General features: G+C 37.9%; 1 protein-coding gene across 1 annotated transcript in view; it reads left to right on the top strand.

Moving 5' to 3' along the window:
• PARN (poly(A)-specific ribonuclease) overlaps positions 1-14268 on the top strand; it is a 36254-nt gene that overhangs the window by 702 nt on the left and 21284 nt on the right. Inside the window, 17 exon segments of the mRNA XM_010719707.3 lie at positions 3-123; positions 923-1002; positions 2346-2358; positions 2361-2412; positions 2507-2588; positions 4241-4301; positions 5012-5177; positions 5760-5825; positions 6561-6599; positions 7280-7322; positions 7986-8066; positions 9313-9369; positions 10365-10442; positions 12041-12084; positions 12528-12570; positions 13203-13278; positions 14120-14230. Of these exon segments, the coding sequence (XP_010718009.3) occupies positions 3-123; positions 923-1002; positions 2346-2358; positions 2361-2412; positions 2507-2588; positions 4241-4301; positions 5012-5177; positions 5760-5825; positions 6561-6599; positions 7280-7322; positions 7986-8066; positions 9313-9369; positions 10365-10442; positions 12041-12084; positions 12528-12570; positions 13203-13278; positions 14120-14230 (1213 nt within the window).

The raw sequence follows: 14268 nt of genomic DNA, 5'->3' as shown, positions 1-14268 counted from the left end.
GGCCCCGGCCGGTCACCTCAGGTGTGCTTTTACCTCTTGCCGCAGATTTTAAGGATAACCTAAGCAAAGTGTACGAAGCTGTCGAAGAGGCGGACTTCCTGGCCATTGATGGGGAGTTCTCAGGTACGGCCGCGCGCTCCGTGAGCTGTGGGCCGAATCGTGTGGTAACGGAACGCGGCCCAGTGTCGGCTTCGAAGTGCGGCAGAGGCTGCTGGAAAACGAAAACACCGCGCCTTGTTTGCGGTGGCGAGGCTTTGGTCGAGGAGATACGTGTCTGTGTGCCGTGGAGCCGGAGAACGGTCTGTTGTGGGCGCGGTTCTCCCGCCCGCAGAAATTTCTGAGCGTGTCGCTCCGTTGATTCTCAGCTGCAGCTGTCAGAGACAAACGCTGCCTGCGCTGTGCACGCAGGAGGTTGGGACACATAAGGGATGTCCTGCTTGTGTTTGCACAGGGAGAGGCAGCAAGAAGAACTCTGGCATTTGTAAGGCCCGGGGGTCTGTGTGTCAGAGCCCGCGGTGAACGTTCTGCCCGTGGGTTGTCGACTTCAGTCAGCCACAAAGCGAGTGTGACCAGGGCTGCTTTTGTTAGATGTGCTGCTTCGGGGTGCACGGCTGCTATTTGGTGTTGCATCGGGTGATGAAGTCGTTCATCAGATCTCTATGCCGTACTCACGTTTTTTGTTTGACTTTGAACCACTGCTGTGTTGTAATGTCAGCACTGTGTTTGTGTCACACAGAATGAGAACCATGCTTTTAAAGCAAAGCTTTAGTGTTTGAACAGCACATTCTAGTTGGGCGTATTTTGTGCTTGAGACTTATGCTTTTACACAATAGACAGCCTCTCTCAACTGACGTCTTACCAGTTGTTGCATTTCTAGCTGTGGCTAATTTTCAAAAGCTTACCCTAAGCCCTGCTTTTTCAGGGATCAGCGATGGGCCTTCTGTTAGTGCATTAACCAATGGCTTTGACACACCAGAAGAACGGTATCAGAAACTTAAAAAGGTAAAGTGTTCACCATGACAAAAATGAAAATGTTGAAAAAAGTTAGAACTCCAGTTCAGCAAGGAGGCAGTGCAGCACAGTATGATAAGTGGAGGTCTGTAATATTGAGTTACCTGTGTGAGCTGACAAAGAGTTGCTTGTTTTATTGTCTCTGCTAGCACAAGTATTAGGGAAAGATGTATAAAACCTGATGAAGTTGTGGGAAGAGCAAACCAGGAGTGTGATTTTTCCACGTAAGTTGTAGATCTGTAGAACTTGTTGTCAGAGAATGTTGAGGGTATTAAAAATTTTTGGTTCAAACTGGGACTTGGTAAGAGAAAGTCAGTGACAGAGAAGCTACATCAGAACTAGGGTCCTTCCTGAACAGCCTCTCCTTCACCAGAATGTACTGTCTCTAGCAAAACCAAAGTGCCAGCTGTCACCATCACAAAAAAAAAAACAACAAAAAACCAATCAAACAGTCCAATGACCATGGGAAACGTGTGTGAGGTTAAAGCTGTGATGGTTTGGGTTGTCATGCTCCCATCCACAGGGCTCAGCAAAGTGCTAAGCATGGCAGCAGTACTATTTTCTGATGGCATCCATGGAGTTTACACTGTTTACTATTATTCTGTTAAGAGACATCCAAGGACTAAACAGTATTGACTGTTATTCTGTTAAGAGGCATTACAGTATGAGGGACACAGTGGTTAGTGTTCCTATTGTTCCTCTCCACTAGAGGTGGCCATTGAGAAACTGTGTTTTCCTTCTGTTTGAAAGAGCTGTTTAGCCCTCGGGAAGAGCGAATCAGTGCAACTAGAAGGCTTCTTTATTTTTTTATACGCTTACAGCAGTGTTCAAAACCTTTCCATTGTTAATTCAGTGATTGTGAAACAGTCGAGGACATCATGATAAAGTGCCTAGCAGCTATGCTAGTTCTTACATCGCTGTTAGCCATGTGAATTAGAGGACTATTGAGTGTCAGTATGTGTATTTGGAAACTATACATGACCCTCACAAAGCGTTCCCACACTACATGGAATGTAAGTGAACACTGAGAAGAACTGCTAGCTGCTTTAGATGCAGTGTATCCTCCTGATGTGAGCAACAGCTGGGGAGATATGGGAGTTCCTTTAGTTCTTGTGTATGTAGGGAATGAAAATGTGTATTACAAGTCATTTTGAACAAAAGTAAGATGATAAATGGGAATGAAAGCTAGATAAAAAGATCTAGTCCATTTAGTAAAAATTACTAACAGAATGTGTATTGATTGTGAAGATCCAGACTTGGTTAACTCTGAAATGAAGCTGTTTTTAAATGTATACCACTTTTATTCTCATGCAAAGTTTTCCTTGCCTTTTCAGCATTCCATGGATTTTTGCTCTTTCAGTTTGGCCTTTGCACTTTTAAATATGACCACACAGAAGAGAAGTATGTAATTCTCTTACTTCTTGTGTTGTTCACTGAGGAATTTATGAAGTAATGTTGATAAACTATATTGATGTGCAACTCATCTTTTTCACAGGTATATTATGAAGTCATTTAATTTCTATATTTTTCCAAAACCCTTTAACAGAAGTTCACCGGATGTCAAGTTTGTCTGTCAGGTTAGTAGAAAAACAGATTTGATGTTTTTGCTTGGCTGAGGTATGCCTGCAGAAAATTCCTAAGTTTTCAGGAAGATCTATATTACCACTGAGAGAGAGAAGTGGTTGGTTCCTTAACAGCTTAGAAAACAGATAAGCATAAGTTTCTGGGTTTTGTTTTGTTTTCTTAGACAAGAAGTAAAAAACATCAGTTAAGAATAATCCCCAAAAGTGAGCTTCAAGAGAATATTTGTGACTTAGTTTTAAAATCTTGGAGCTAATGTTTCAAATCTGGCAAGATCATTCTAATTTTTTCCTTGTCTGTCTGCTTGTTTCCATGCTTTTCCCATTTGCTCCTCTATTCCCAATTGCTGTTTCAGTTTCACTGCTTCCCGGGCTAGTGCCAGCATTTTTCTACTCTCAGGTTTGTTCTCCTGTACCATGTTTTTCTCTTTTCCCTTCCTCGCTCCATGTCACTTGTTCTTTCATCTTTACTGTATCAATTCTTATTGTGTATGTGGAAAAAAGTCATAAATGTAAGCAGAAATTTTGAGATTAGCAGTTTGAGATTAGTATGTGAGGAGAACCTAGATTATAGTCTGCTTAAATGTTGCTTTTAACTGAATTGCTGAAACTTTCTACCCCAACTTGATACAGCAGCAGAGATTTCTCTTCGTACATTTGTTTTTCCTTGTGATAAAGCAATATATGTATTTAGTGAGGAAAATTATAATAAAAGATAATACAGAGAAGTAGAGTCTCAGATTATTTTAATTCAGGGATAAGAAGTTGTCTTCTAATCAAACTTTTCTGTTCAAGCAAAGCAAGCAAATGTCAAAACATAGTTGACAAAACCTCCCTGTTCCCTCAGGGAGCTGAGTGACGATGTTCTTGTGCAGCCAGATTTGCTGCTTGTCCTGAATGTGCGTTTTTGTTTTCTTTTTCCTGGGATTTGAGACTTACTCTCAGAAATTCAGTTATTTCTTTTGTTGTTGTTGTTGTTTTTATTGTATCTGTACCATGTTTTCCATCTAGCTGTGCTTTGCCTTCAGATAGATCAAGAAGCACCTGGGAATTAACCTGTCTCCTAGACTGGGGTGTTAACTTTGATTTTTAAGCTCTAATAAATGAACATAAGTGCTCCTTAACCAGGTTTTTAAACTGAAGCTGCGGTTAAGTATTCTAGGCTTACCAGCACTGAACAGTGCTAAAGAAAGTTTTGGGCTGCCTATGTTAAGACTACATTACACAGTGTCTGGGGCAGTAGAGAGCCTGACCATCTGTGCTGCTAAGACAGGAGTATTCTCTTTGTTGGGCTTTATTGTCTTGATTCAGGAAACAAAGCCAATCAAAAATTTCCACAACAGTTCAAGTTGAAGCTAGCGTATTTTCACTGGCTTCTTTGTTGTTTGTGTACCAAATAACTTAAGACTGAGCATGTGTCGCATTAACTTGGAGAGACATTTAGCGCTAGGAATGCCTTGTGAAAGTTGAAAGTAAGTGACAAAAGTACCATGGTTTAAAGTGGATCTGACTTCTTTAGGCTCACAAACTTACTTGCTTTTGACTCTGAACGTACATAATTTCTGAAAAGCTTAAATTTTTAACAATAATTGGTCTTTGTGAGACACTGATGCTCTTGCCAATTGTGAATTTGTTTTCTTTTGTTGCAGAGTTCAAGCATAGATTTTTTAGCAAACCAAGGATTTGATTTTAACAAAGTTTTTCGTAATGGTGAGTTGTTTTTTTCTTTCCCTGTTCGTGAAGTTTATGACATCTTCATTTTCTGCAGAAAGAAAAAGGCAACAACGATGATGTTCTCTTAACAATGGAATTCTCTAAAAATAATTCTGAATTATTAAAATCTAAGGATAATTCTAAATTATTTGTATCTGATTCTAGAATTGTGCTGATAATTACTCTTCAAAGGTTTGTTCTGTGGAATTAAAATTAATAGAATTCATGCTTAGATAAGTACTCGGTAGGTTTTTTTTTTACTGATTAAACATAGATAAGAGTAACAAATTACATGGCAGGATAATGGAACAGTTGTCAGGCCTTTTTAGTAACGTTGTAGCAAAGGTATCTGTGCTTTAGAATAGGTGCTGCTGCGGTCTGTTATCAAAGCAGTGCAGGTGTCAAGGAAGAGAAGTGCTGAATTGAAGTGGTGATTGCCATCTGAATTTCTGCCAGTCTGAGGTTCGTGCTTTATGCAGATGAGGCATACAGCTCTTAAGAATCTAGTGGTACCAGCTCATCTGTTGTGTGGTAGAAGAATGCTTTTATACTTGCAAACTAAGAATGAGCTCTAGAACAGGAGATCTGAAAGGTCGGGATGTGTCTTCAGCCTTCAGGGGTGTAATTGGGCAAATGCTTGGTTAGTAATAAATCTTTGCTAAATCATACGTCCCCAATTATGATGAGTTTTTGAATGCCTTTTTCAGGAATTCCGTATTTAAATCAGGAAGAGGAAAGACAGTTAAGAGAACAGTATGATGAAAAGCGTTCTCAGGCCAATGGTGCAGGATCTCTCTCCTATATTTCTCCTAATGCCACAAAATGTCCTGTTGCAATTCCTGAAGATCAGAAAAAATTCATTGATAAAATAGTGTAAGTAAAAATAGTTTAATAATAAGCTGGAGTTCTATTACACAAATGGTAACATCACAATAAATTATATCTTAAAAAAAGACTTTCCAACTATTTATGATGAAATATTCTGTGAAAGGAAGGAGAAGTTTGAAAAAATTCATTATGATTTTTTGGTTTGGTAAAAAATCGCTTTAGTTGTCCATCAGCACAAGGAGGAATTAGATTTGTGTTACTGCTATTCTTAAATCTGATAGAAATCTTTCCAAAGCAGAGCAGAATTACAGGAAGGAACAGTCCCCCAAGACTTTTATTCAGTCTTTATCTGGCTAGCATTACTTAATGTTTTAAGAAGAAAAAAAGACGTGTCCCACAGCTACTGGGATAGTTCAGTGCTTCTGTATTGCATCTTTCTTCAGATGTTTTTGAATCAGAAATGTAAACAATAGTGCCATGTTTGTACATTGAAGATATTTTTATTAGTTCACTAGCTGTGTTGTTGTTTGTTTTTAAATAGAGTTTTCTTCATGGGAGAGCTATATGCATATTGGTAAAATCTGAAAGCTACAGGACCAAATAATCTATTTAATCTCTTTCTTCCAGAGAACAAATAGAAGAATTTTTAAAGAATAACGAAAATGAAAGTTTGGAACTGGAGCCATGTACAGGGTCAGTTTTCTGAAATTACTTGTCTTCTGAAAATGATTTTTTTATTTTTATTTTTTATTTTTTACTCTATTGAATTAGGAGAGTGACAAGGAAGAAGAAAGATATTTTGACTTGCAGTTCTTTCTTTACTTATTTGTCTTAACTCTGAATGTTGAGAAAGTTTGGTAATCTGTATGAATGTCATGCTCTACCTTGAGCTACAACATCAGCATACATATTTATGTTCTCTCGTTTACGTATAGCCAAGATCTGTCTTGTGTATGTAGAAGTGTCTTGTAAGCCTACTTTGCTGTTAACAAAGTGCATAATCTTAACTGTCGTGTTGTTTGTTGTTGGCGCTGCATGTTAAAATTGACTTTAGTCAATCTCCTTCTCAAAGTCTATTCAGCTTTGGAATCCAGATGTTTGGAGAGTATGGTTGTTATTTAAAAAAAAAAAGTCATATGAAGTTAGAATTAGGAGATCATTGTGAAGTGAGTAAAGTTATGTTGCCGTGTTGATATTCAGTAATGGTGAGTATGGAGTGTTTGCTAATCAGAGGATTTGGGGATGGATGTACAAAATGTTGTAAATGCTTCCACAGCTTAGCAACTAGCCTATAGGTTTGGGTATCAGTAACTTATGCTCTTAGCTTAAAAGTATTTTTACAGATGAGAGAAGCAGCCTTTATTTGAGCATTATTGGTTTGGAATGCATGAGAGAAGTGTTAATAACACAATTATCTTTTGGTTTTAGGTTTCAGAGGAAACTAATTTACCAGACCTTGAGCTGGAAGTAAGTTACTGATAATACTGCCTTTACTCTGTGATTTTAGTATTTCTGATTTAAAAATAAAATAAAATCTGGGTGAGAGCTAGTCAATCCAGAAGTGATTAATTCTTTTAAGTGAGGATTTCTCTGGTGTGCTAAAGGTTGTATGTTCTGTGGCTCTGCATATGACAGTACTTTGGCAATTAAGTGTGGTTGTGATGCAGTGATATAAGCAAGTAGCAGAGGTAGCAAAATTGGTATTAATATTTCCAACTCAGGGTGGTTTATAAACACATGAATTACATGTTAAAGGCCTGCAGCCACCAAAGTACTTGTGGCTTCAAGTAAGCAAGAACTTTTTTGCTAATGTTTTGTCTTTTGATTTTCTGGAAAGTAACTTCTAGATTGTGATGAAGTGTCGTGGAAGTTACTCAATATTGCTTAACTAAGAAGTTATGGGTTCTGCAACAGTAGGATGGGAAATTGCATAAGAAAATATTTTAATCTTAGTAACAGTTAAAGTGTTCTAGATGCATAAGGAGGCCAATTTGACTGGCCAATATTTTAACAGTTAGCTTTTTATAGTTTTTTTGCATGTAAGATTAAGATTTATAGCAATAATGAAACAAAGTTAAATAATTGCTACTATGGATTCAAGATGCTAAGTGCCAAATAAATAACTACTTATGTTTACTTTTTTGTAGGTATCCAAAAGGTATCCACGTTGAAACCCTAGAGTCAGATAAGGTAAGCAGGCATGCTACTGCATGGGAAGTTTGTCCTGTTGAAAGGAAATTGTACTAGGTCTAACCAACTGCCCTGATTTCTAGGTCTAATCTGAGCTTTCCTGTGCTAAATCTGGAACATTTAAAGGGAAATTAGATTAACTAGTTTCTGATCTTTAAATCTGACCAACATTTGAATGATGAACATATGTATGTGTGGCTTAATATTATTTAACAGTTAAAAATATAAATAACAAAGAGTGTTTTAAAATGTAGTGGATCTGACATTTAATGTTGATGAAAAGTAAGTCCATTGGTGAAAAGTAAATCTTGATCTTAGGAGTAACAACAGTCATCACATACTGTATCTTCTCTTCTTAGCTCAGATCTCCACTCCAAAAAACATTCGAAATCCACAGGCTATGATGAAATACTGGTAACCTTTCTTAGAAGTAAAAAGTGTATTTAGTAAAAGTTAGCTTTAGTGGATATATATAATACAGCTTTCTAAAGCTGACTTCTGTGTATGGGTGGTAAAGTGGTGCTTATAATAAAAAGTCATGTTGCAAAGTAACTGCTGCTAGGTATGACTTAATTTTCTTAACAATTTAATTTGCAAAAACTTGAATGGTCTTCTATGAACTTCTCAGGGTCATTCCTCAAACAATACTTTTTTTGACTTTAGAAGGAGAGATATATTGTTATTAGTAAGGTAGATGAAGAAGAACGAAAAAGAAGAGAACAGCAGAAACAAGCAAAGGAACAGGTAAATATTTGCAGTAAGTTCCATTTCTTTAGTTTGATTTCAAGAGGATGGGGAAGAATCCATGCTTTCAATCAGCTGTGCAGAATTGCATGTGATAGGGTTTGGGAGTATTTCCCTCTTGCTTAGCTGTTGCTGTTGCTTGGAACCGATTCTCAAATTCACTCAATTAACTTTGGCTTTGCAGTATAGGAAAAAATTTCAAACTACTCCACAAAATTCTAAAATTACTCCATCTTTAAACAATATTTAGCCAGTGTTCTGGAGCAGTGAATTCCTCCTTGAATGAATGTGCTGTATCAGAGAAGCAAGGTCTAGTCAGAAGAAACGTAGGTCAATTGAATTTAATAATGCTGTTGTAGAACTATAGTCCCTGCAAAAAGTCTTGCAGAATTTCTCAAGCAAGTTTTCACATTATTTGGATTTACAATTTGAATAGTACTCTGTTACAAATCTCGCTTGCTTTTAGTTATCTGAGTTAATGTCCTGTACATTTAAAGTAATCTGATTCTTCTTGATTGAATGATGCTGCACATGACTACTGTAGTAACAACTTGACTGCAAAGTTATTTGTGGTATTCAGGCACTCAGCATTTATGGGATTTGATACTTGTGCTTACTGAGTGTGAGGAGTTTCATGATGTACCAAGACTTGGACTGTGGGAGGTGTTGATCACGCTTTTCTTACTAACTTGTTGTTATTTTGATTCACTTGTCTTTTTGCCTTTCCTTTTAATTATTTGTTATCTTCCATTAATTGTTTTTGTCCTTGGGAGAGGGGAGTGAGCAAAAGGCAGTGCGAGTGTTTGGCTGCTGGCTGGGGTCAGCCCACAGTGCTAGCTCGCGACTTGTCCAGCATTACAGTGAGCCAGAAATACATTAAAACTGCAGTAATCTCAGTGGCATCTGGCTCTGGCCTTGTGTATCCCCAGACTTCAACATTTCTTTTGTGGTCTCTTATTGCTTATGTCTGAAAAATGGTATGAGCCAAACTGGGATTAAAATTTTCAGTGTATGCTGGTTTGTGGAGGTTGTGGAGTCTCCTCTGGAAATGTTCAAGACCCGCCTGGACACCTACTTGTGCAACCTGGTGTAGGGAGCCTGCTTTGGCAGGGGGTTGGACTTAATGATCTCTGGAGGTCCCTTTCAACCCCTACGATTCTGTGATTCTGCGTGATTCTGTTTGCAGGTACCATTTTGATGATAGTTTGTATTTGTATTTCACTAATGCCAGAATCCTTCCCTACAGGAAGAACTGAATGATGCAGTAGGATTTTCCAGAGTTGTTCATGCCATTGCAAATTCTGTGAGTTGACGTTATTTTTAATGTACTTTTAGCTGTAAGAAAAAAAAATAGTTCCAACAAAGGTTCTTTTCTTACCTTTTTTGCAAGATAAGATTAAATACACGTTGAAGTTGCTTCCCTTTTTAGTGTTTTCTTTTTTCTAGTTGATGTTGTCATTGTTTTCAATGGTAAGCTAAAGTCATGGACCTAATTATCTGTAAGAGTCAACAGTAGAAGAAGTAGAAATTGCTTATGGCTTTAACAGGATTCTCCTTAGAAACTAAGCTCTAAGTTTTTTTTTTTTTTTTTTCTTCTGTTCCAAAAAGATTGTTTAACTTTCTTGCAGCCAAATTCTTAATCACAGAAGGTCACCTGGGTCTCTTCTTTCTACATAAAGTAGGCTATAGTTTGAGCCCTTCAGCCTGTTTGTTTTCATGTAGTTGAGGCAGCGTGCAGCTTAAAAAAGAAATGTTTATGCATATTGTTTTCTCTACCAATGTGGGGTAGTGGATAAGGTTGTCATGTCAGATGAAGCAAAGCAAACATTTAAAAAATTTCTTGCACTTTTTCAAGAAGAAACTTCCTTGTACAACATCTGGCACGAAAGGTTCTGTGCTTGAGAAGCCATGTCACACCCTTAACTATTGTATATTAATTACAGCCATAGGGAATATGCTGTAAAAGCTGTAAATTTAAAGGTAAGCAACTGACAGGTTACTTTAATCTTAGATAGTTTACATTTGGATACCAAGTTGTGAGAAGCTCTCGTAGTATTATCTTCTGATCATTTCAAGATGCTGCTCTATTAAGTGGTTGAGAACAGAAAAATGAGAGGAGGGGCTGCCCTGAGAGAATGGAAGGGTCTGTGGGGCAGGTAGAGAGCAGCAAGTAGGCAGGTTGGGTTTGTGTTTGTTCTCAGCTGCTCTCTGCTGACATCTGGGACAGTGCTTTTCACATGCTACCATTGATTTATCTGTGCCTGGAAGCGTAACTAACTTCTAACATACTTTTCACAGGGCAAACTTGTTATTGGGCACAACATGCTGCTAGATGTTATGCATACTATACATCAGTTCTATTGTCCTCTACCTGATGTAAGTAATCTTCTCAGTGTGCAGATGAGATTAAAGTCATATATTAAGGCATTTATGTCATCAACTCCAACCTTTCTTTTGAGTGAAAGCATATGATGGTTTTACTAAGAACTGTAGAGAAGTATTTTAAAATAAACACTTGTGGCTTCTTGGCTGCTGCCTTATCTTCTTAAATCTTCATATAGAAAGCTTAGTTGAATTCTTCTCCTACACTTTCAAAAATTCAAATTAAATGTTGGAATTGAATTGTGCTTTCTGGTCATATCTAACTCCTTCAGGATCTGCTTCGATAATGCAGACAAATTTATGTATTTGTTAGGAAACTGGCTTGGAACAGTTGGTTGCTGTGATTATATATTATCTTTTTCCCCTCTACTTACAAAATTGTAAAGTGTCTTTTCATATAACACAGTAAAATTGATAGAATGATAAAAAAGTTGATGCAGAAATTTATGACGAAGCTCATTAGGTTAAAGAAGTGCAATATCTGAGTAATTGGAGAGAGCATGCTTTCATGGCCACCACAGGGCAAGTCTAACAATTAAGATAGACTAAGTAATGTACTGGCACTAAAGACAGCGTGTGAGAAAGCCAGAGATCCCTTCGAAGGGATGGGCTGCATAGTGGTTGTGTCACTTGCAGTCCTCAAGGGCTGGTGGATATTGTGGGAAAGACCTGAGTGGCAGATGAGAGAAAGCAGTCTGTGACCTGTCTGCACAGTGCTGGAACACAAGCAGTTATGAGTTGTGCTTGCACTGAAACTTGGATTATATAAACCGTTAGGAAGTCATCATTGTATTCCAGTGACACATTACATGCTGGGAATACATCTTCAGGAGTTTAAGTGAAACTGCTGGAATTAGAGGTTATCTAGGATATATGATAAGATAGGGTATAGGAGTTGGAGAACATTTCTTTCTACAAATCACAGACAAAACCGAAGTAATTAGTCAGTCTGTAGTTCTGTGTAATTGCAAGTGATATTTATGGTAATGCTGAAAAGAATGTCTCTTGTGGTGTGAGTTACTCACTGTATCTCAGTGAAGTCCAGCAGAAGGCCGCAAAAGTGCTGAAGGGCCTGGAGCATCTCCCCTATGGGGAAAGGCTGAGAAACACGGGTCTGCTCAGCCTGGGGAAAGGAAGACTGAGAGGGATCTGATCAATGTTTATCAGTCTCTAAAGGGAGGTGGGAGGCAGATGGATGAGGCCAGGCTCTTCTCGGTGGTGTGCAGCAACGGACAAGGAGCAATGGCCTAAAATTTGGACATAGGAAGTTCCGTACTAACGTGCAGAAGAACTTCCTTATGTGAGGGTGACGGAGCGCTGGCACAGGCTGCCCAGAGAGGTGGGCAGTCTCCTTCTGTGGGGATATTCCAGAGCCATGTGGACACTGAGCTGTGCGACCTATTGCAGGGACCTGCTTTAGCTTTAGGGGTTGGACTCAGTGATCTCTTTAGGTCCCTTCCAATCCCTGTGACTCTGTGATCCTGTAATTTTAGGAGCTTACTGGATAATTGTTGCTATTGTACCCTACCATTCTGAGACTGATTAACAATTAACTTATTTGGCTTTTCTCTTCTGGTTTAATATTAATTTAGGACCTAAGTGAATTCAAAGAAGTAACGTCATGTGTCTTTCCCCGGTAAGATTTTAATTCAAACTTGCAACTTCTTTGGTACTGTTTTTATCAAACTGATGCTACTTTTTGTAGTGCTGTGACAAGAAGTAAAATTGTGAACAAGTTAGATAAATAGTTTAAAAAATATTATGTGACATCTCTTGTTCACAAGAGCTGTGCTATTCTTCTTGACAAAAGATGATACTTTTGCCCTCTGCTTTTTGTCACAATTATTGGTGTTCTGAGTCTGCACTACATTTGGAACAAGATCTGTTTGCTACTGATGTCTCTTGCTACTGTTTGTCAGTGGACAAAGCCAATACGTTTTGACCGCTCCAAGATCTGAGAATAATTTTTCAGTAGGGTGAAATTGCTGCTTCCCAGCTAATTCACCAAAACATTTTTAAGGATTTGGTGAAATGGACATTCTTCTGTTTTAACTTACTTAACTCTTACTTTGTTTCTAGGCTATTGGATACTAAACTGATGGCAAGTACGCAACCTTTTAAGGTAAATTGATGTAGTGTTTTGGAATGGTTTGAAGATACAAGAGTGTATCAAAACTTTTTTTTAGGTAAATGTCTAACAACATGTTCTGTCATGATACTTTAAAAAAAAAAAAAAGATTTTTACTTGTCCCCTTATCAAAACTGCTGAAATTCTTTGGATACAGACTAACATTTGTTCAAGTGATGACCATTTGTTGCTGTTTCAACATAACATAGAGCTTTGAGTTACAAAGTGTACAGTATGCAGACTTCAGTAGTCACCTTTAATACATACAACCATTATGACTGGTATTTCAGATATTTTCCCTTGCTCTGTGTGCTGCCTTTCCCACATCCCATATGTGGAAGCAGTTTCAAATAGAATATAATTTTGACATAATATGTCTTCAAGAATTCTGGAGAGTATTAATAAATTCTTGTGACTCATAGATGCTATGTTGTGGGCAAGGTAAGTTAGCTTTTTAAAACTTGTGTGGATGGACTTCTCTGATGTAATAGCTTTGAAATAAGGTCCTGTGCAAGTCCTTACAGGACACAAGGTGGCAGCAGTAAGGATTCATTTTATTCTGTTTGATTTCGGTTTCTGGAGGAAATGTGCTTGACCATGGCAGTTAACACTAACCTTTCTTGCAGGACATCATTAATAATACATCCCTTGCAGAACTGGAAAAGCGTTTAAAAGAGGTTCCGTTCAGCCCTCCTAAAGTTGGTAAGGATATATCAGAATGGTCTGATTCTTTTGTTCTTGGCCTGAGATGTAGATTTCCATACTAATATTTAGTATTTTGCTGAAAGAGCCTTTAAAATCAGGCAATATTAGACAGTGCAGTTGTATTTAGTCTGTAGGAATCCTTGCACTTTATTTCAGATAAGAGAAGAATGGAGGTATTTCAGTGAATAGCAGTTTTGTCATTTTCTAATGCCTTTGTTCTTTAGCATGATTTTTGGAGAGTAATTTGAAACTGTATAAAACTGTCTTATTTGCTTATAATTGTCTGTCAGATCAAAGCCAGTATACTCTGATGGGCACTTGAGCAAACAGAACTAAGAAATTCTGTAAGTAGTGATTAGTTATATGTGTTGTACAAATTAGTTGAGTTCCTCTAGAGCTTTCTTTGCTTTGAGGTGAAAGAAAGGATATTTAATAGAAGGGCAAGCTTGTCTCAAGATTGAGCGGGTGGCTCAGAAAGTAAGACTATGATAGAAGGGAAATGTATGTATTTAAAAGTAACTTAAGCACTGAGTGACTGTTCTTTTAGCTGCAAGACAGTCAGGAGGAAGAGTGGTGTATGGGGAAATCCTGTTGTTTCTGCTCTTCTGTCAGAGCTAAGTAGGTATGTGAAAGAAGAGATTAATATTTTCCTAATAGGGTTGGGTTTCTATCCCAGGAACCTGTTCTTCTTTAAAAAGATGGACCTGGTTAAAAACTTCTGAAAATCATAAAAGCTTACTAGAAATGATACTCTGTGACAAAATAAGTGTATGTGTGTGTGTGTGAACATACAGCTAACTGGAGTGATGTATGCTGACAAACTATGTTTTCTCTTCAGAAAGTGCAGAAGGGTTTCCAAGTTATGACACAGCTTCTGAACAACTTCATGAAGCGGGATATGATGCTTACATTACTGGACTGTGTTTCATCTCCATGGCTAACTTTCTAGGTATCTATGTAGTCTTTTTCAGACCTTTTCCTTAGTGC

The sequence above is a fragment of the Meleagris gallopavo genome, chromosome 16, assembly GCF_000146605.3.
Source record: "Meleagris gallopavo isolate NT-WF06-2002-E0010 breed Aviagen turkey brand Nicholas breeding stock chromosome 16, Turkey_5.1, whole genome shotgun sequence".
Taxonomy (NCBI): Eukaryota; Metazoa; Chordata; class Aves; order Galliformes; family Phasianidae; genus Meleagris; species Meleagris gallopavo.
The sequence above is the reverse complement of the archived record's forward strand: the minus strand, read 5'-3'. Positions and strand labels throughout refer to the sequence as shown.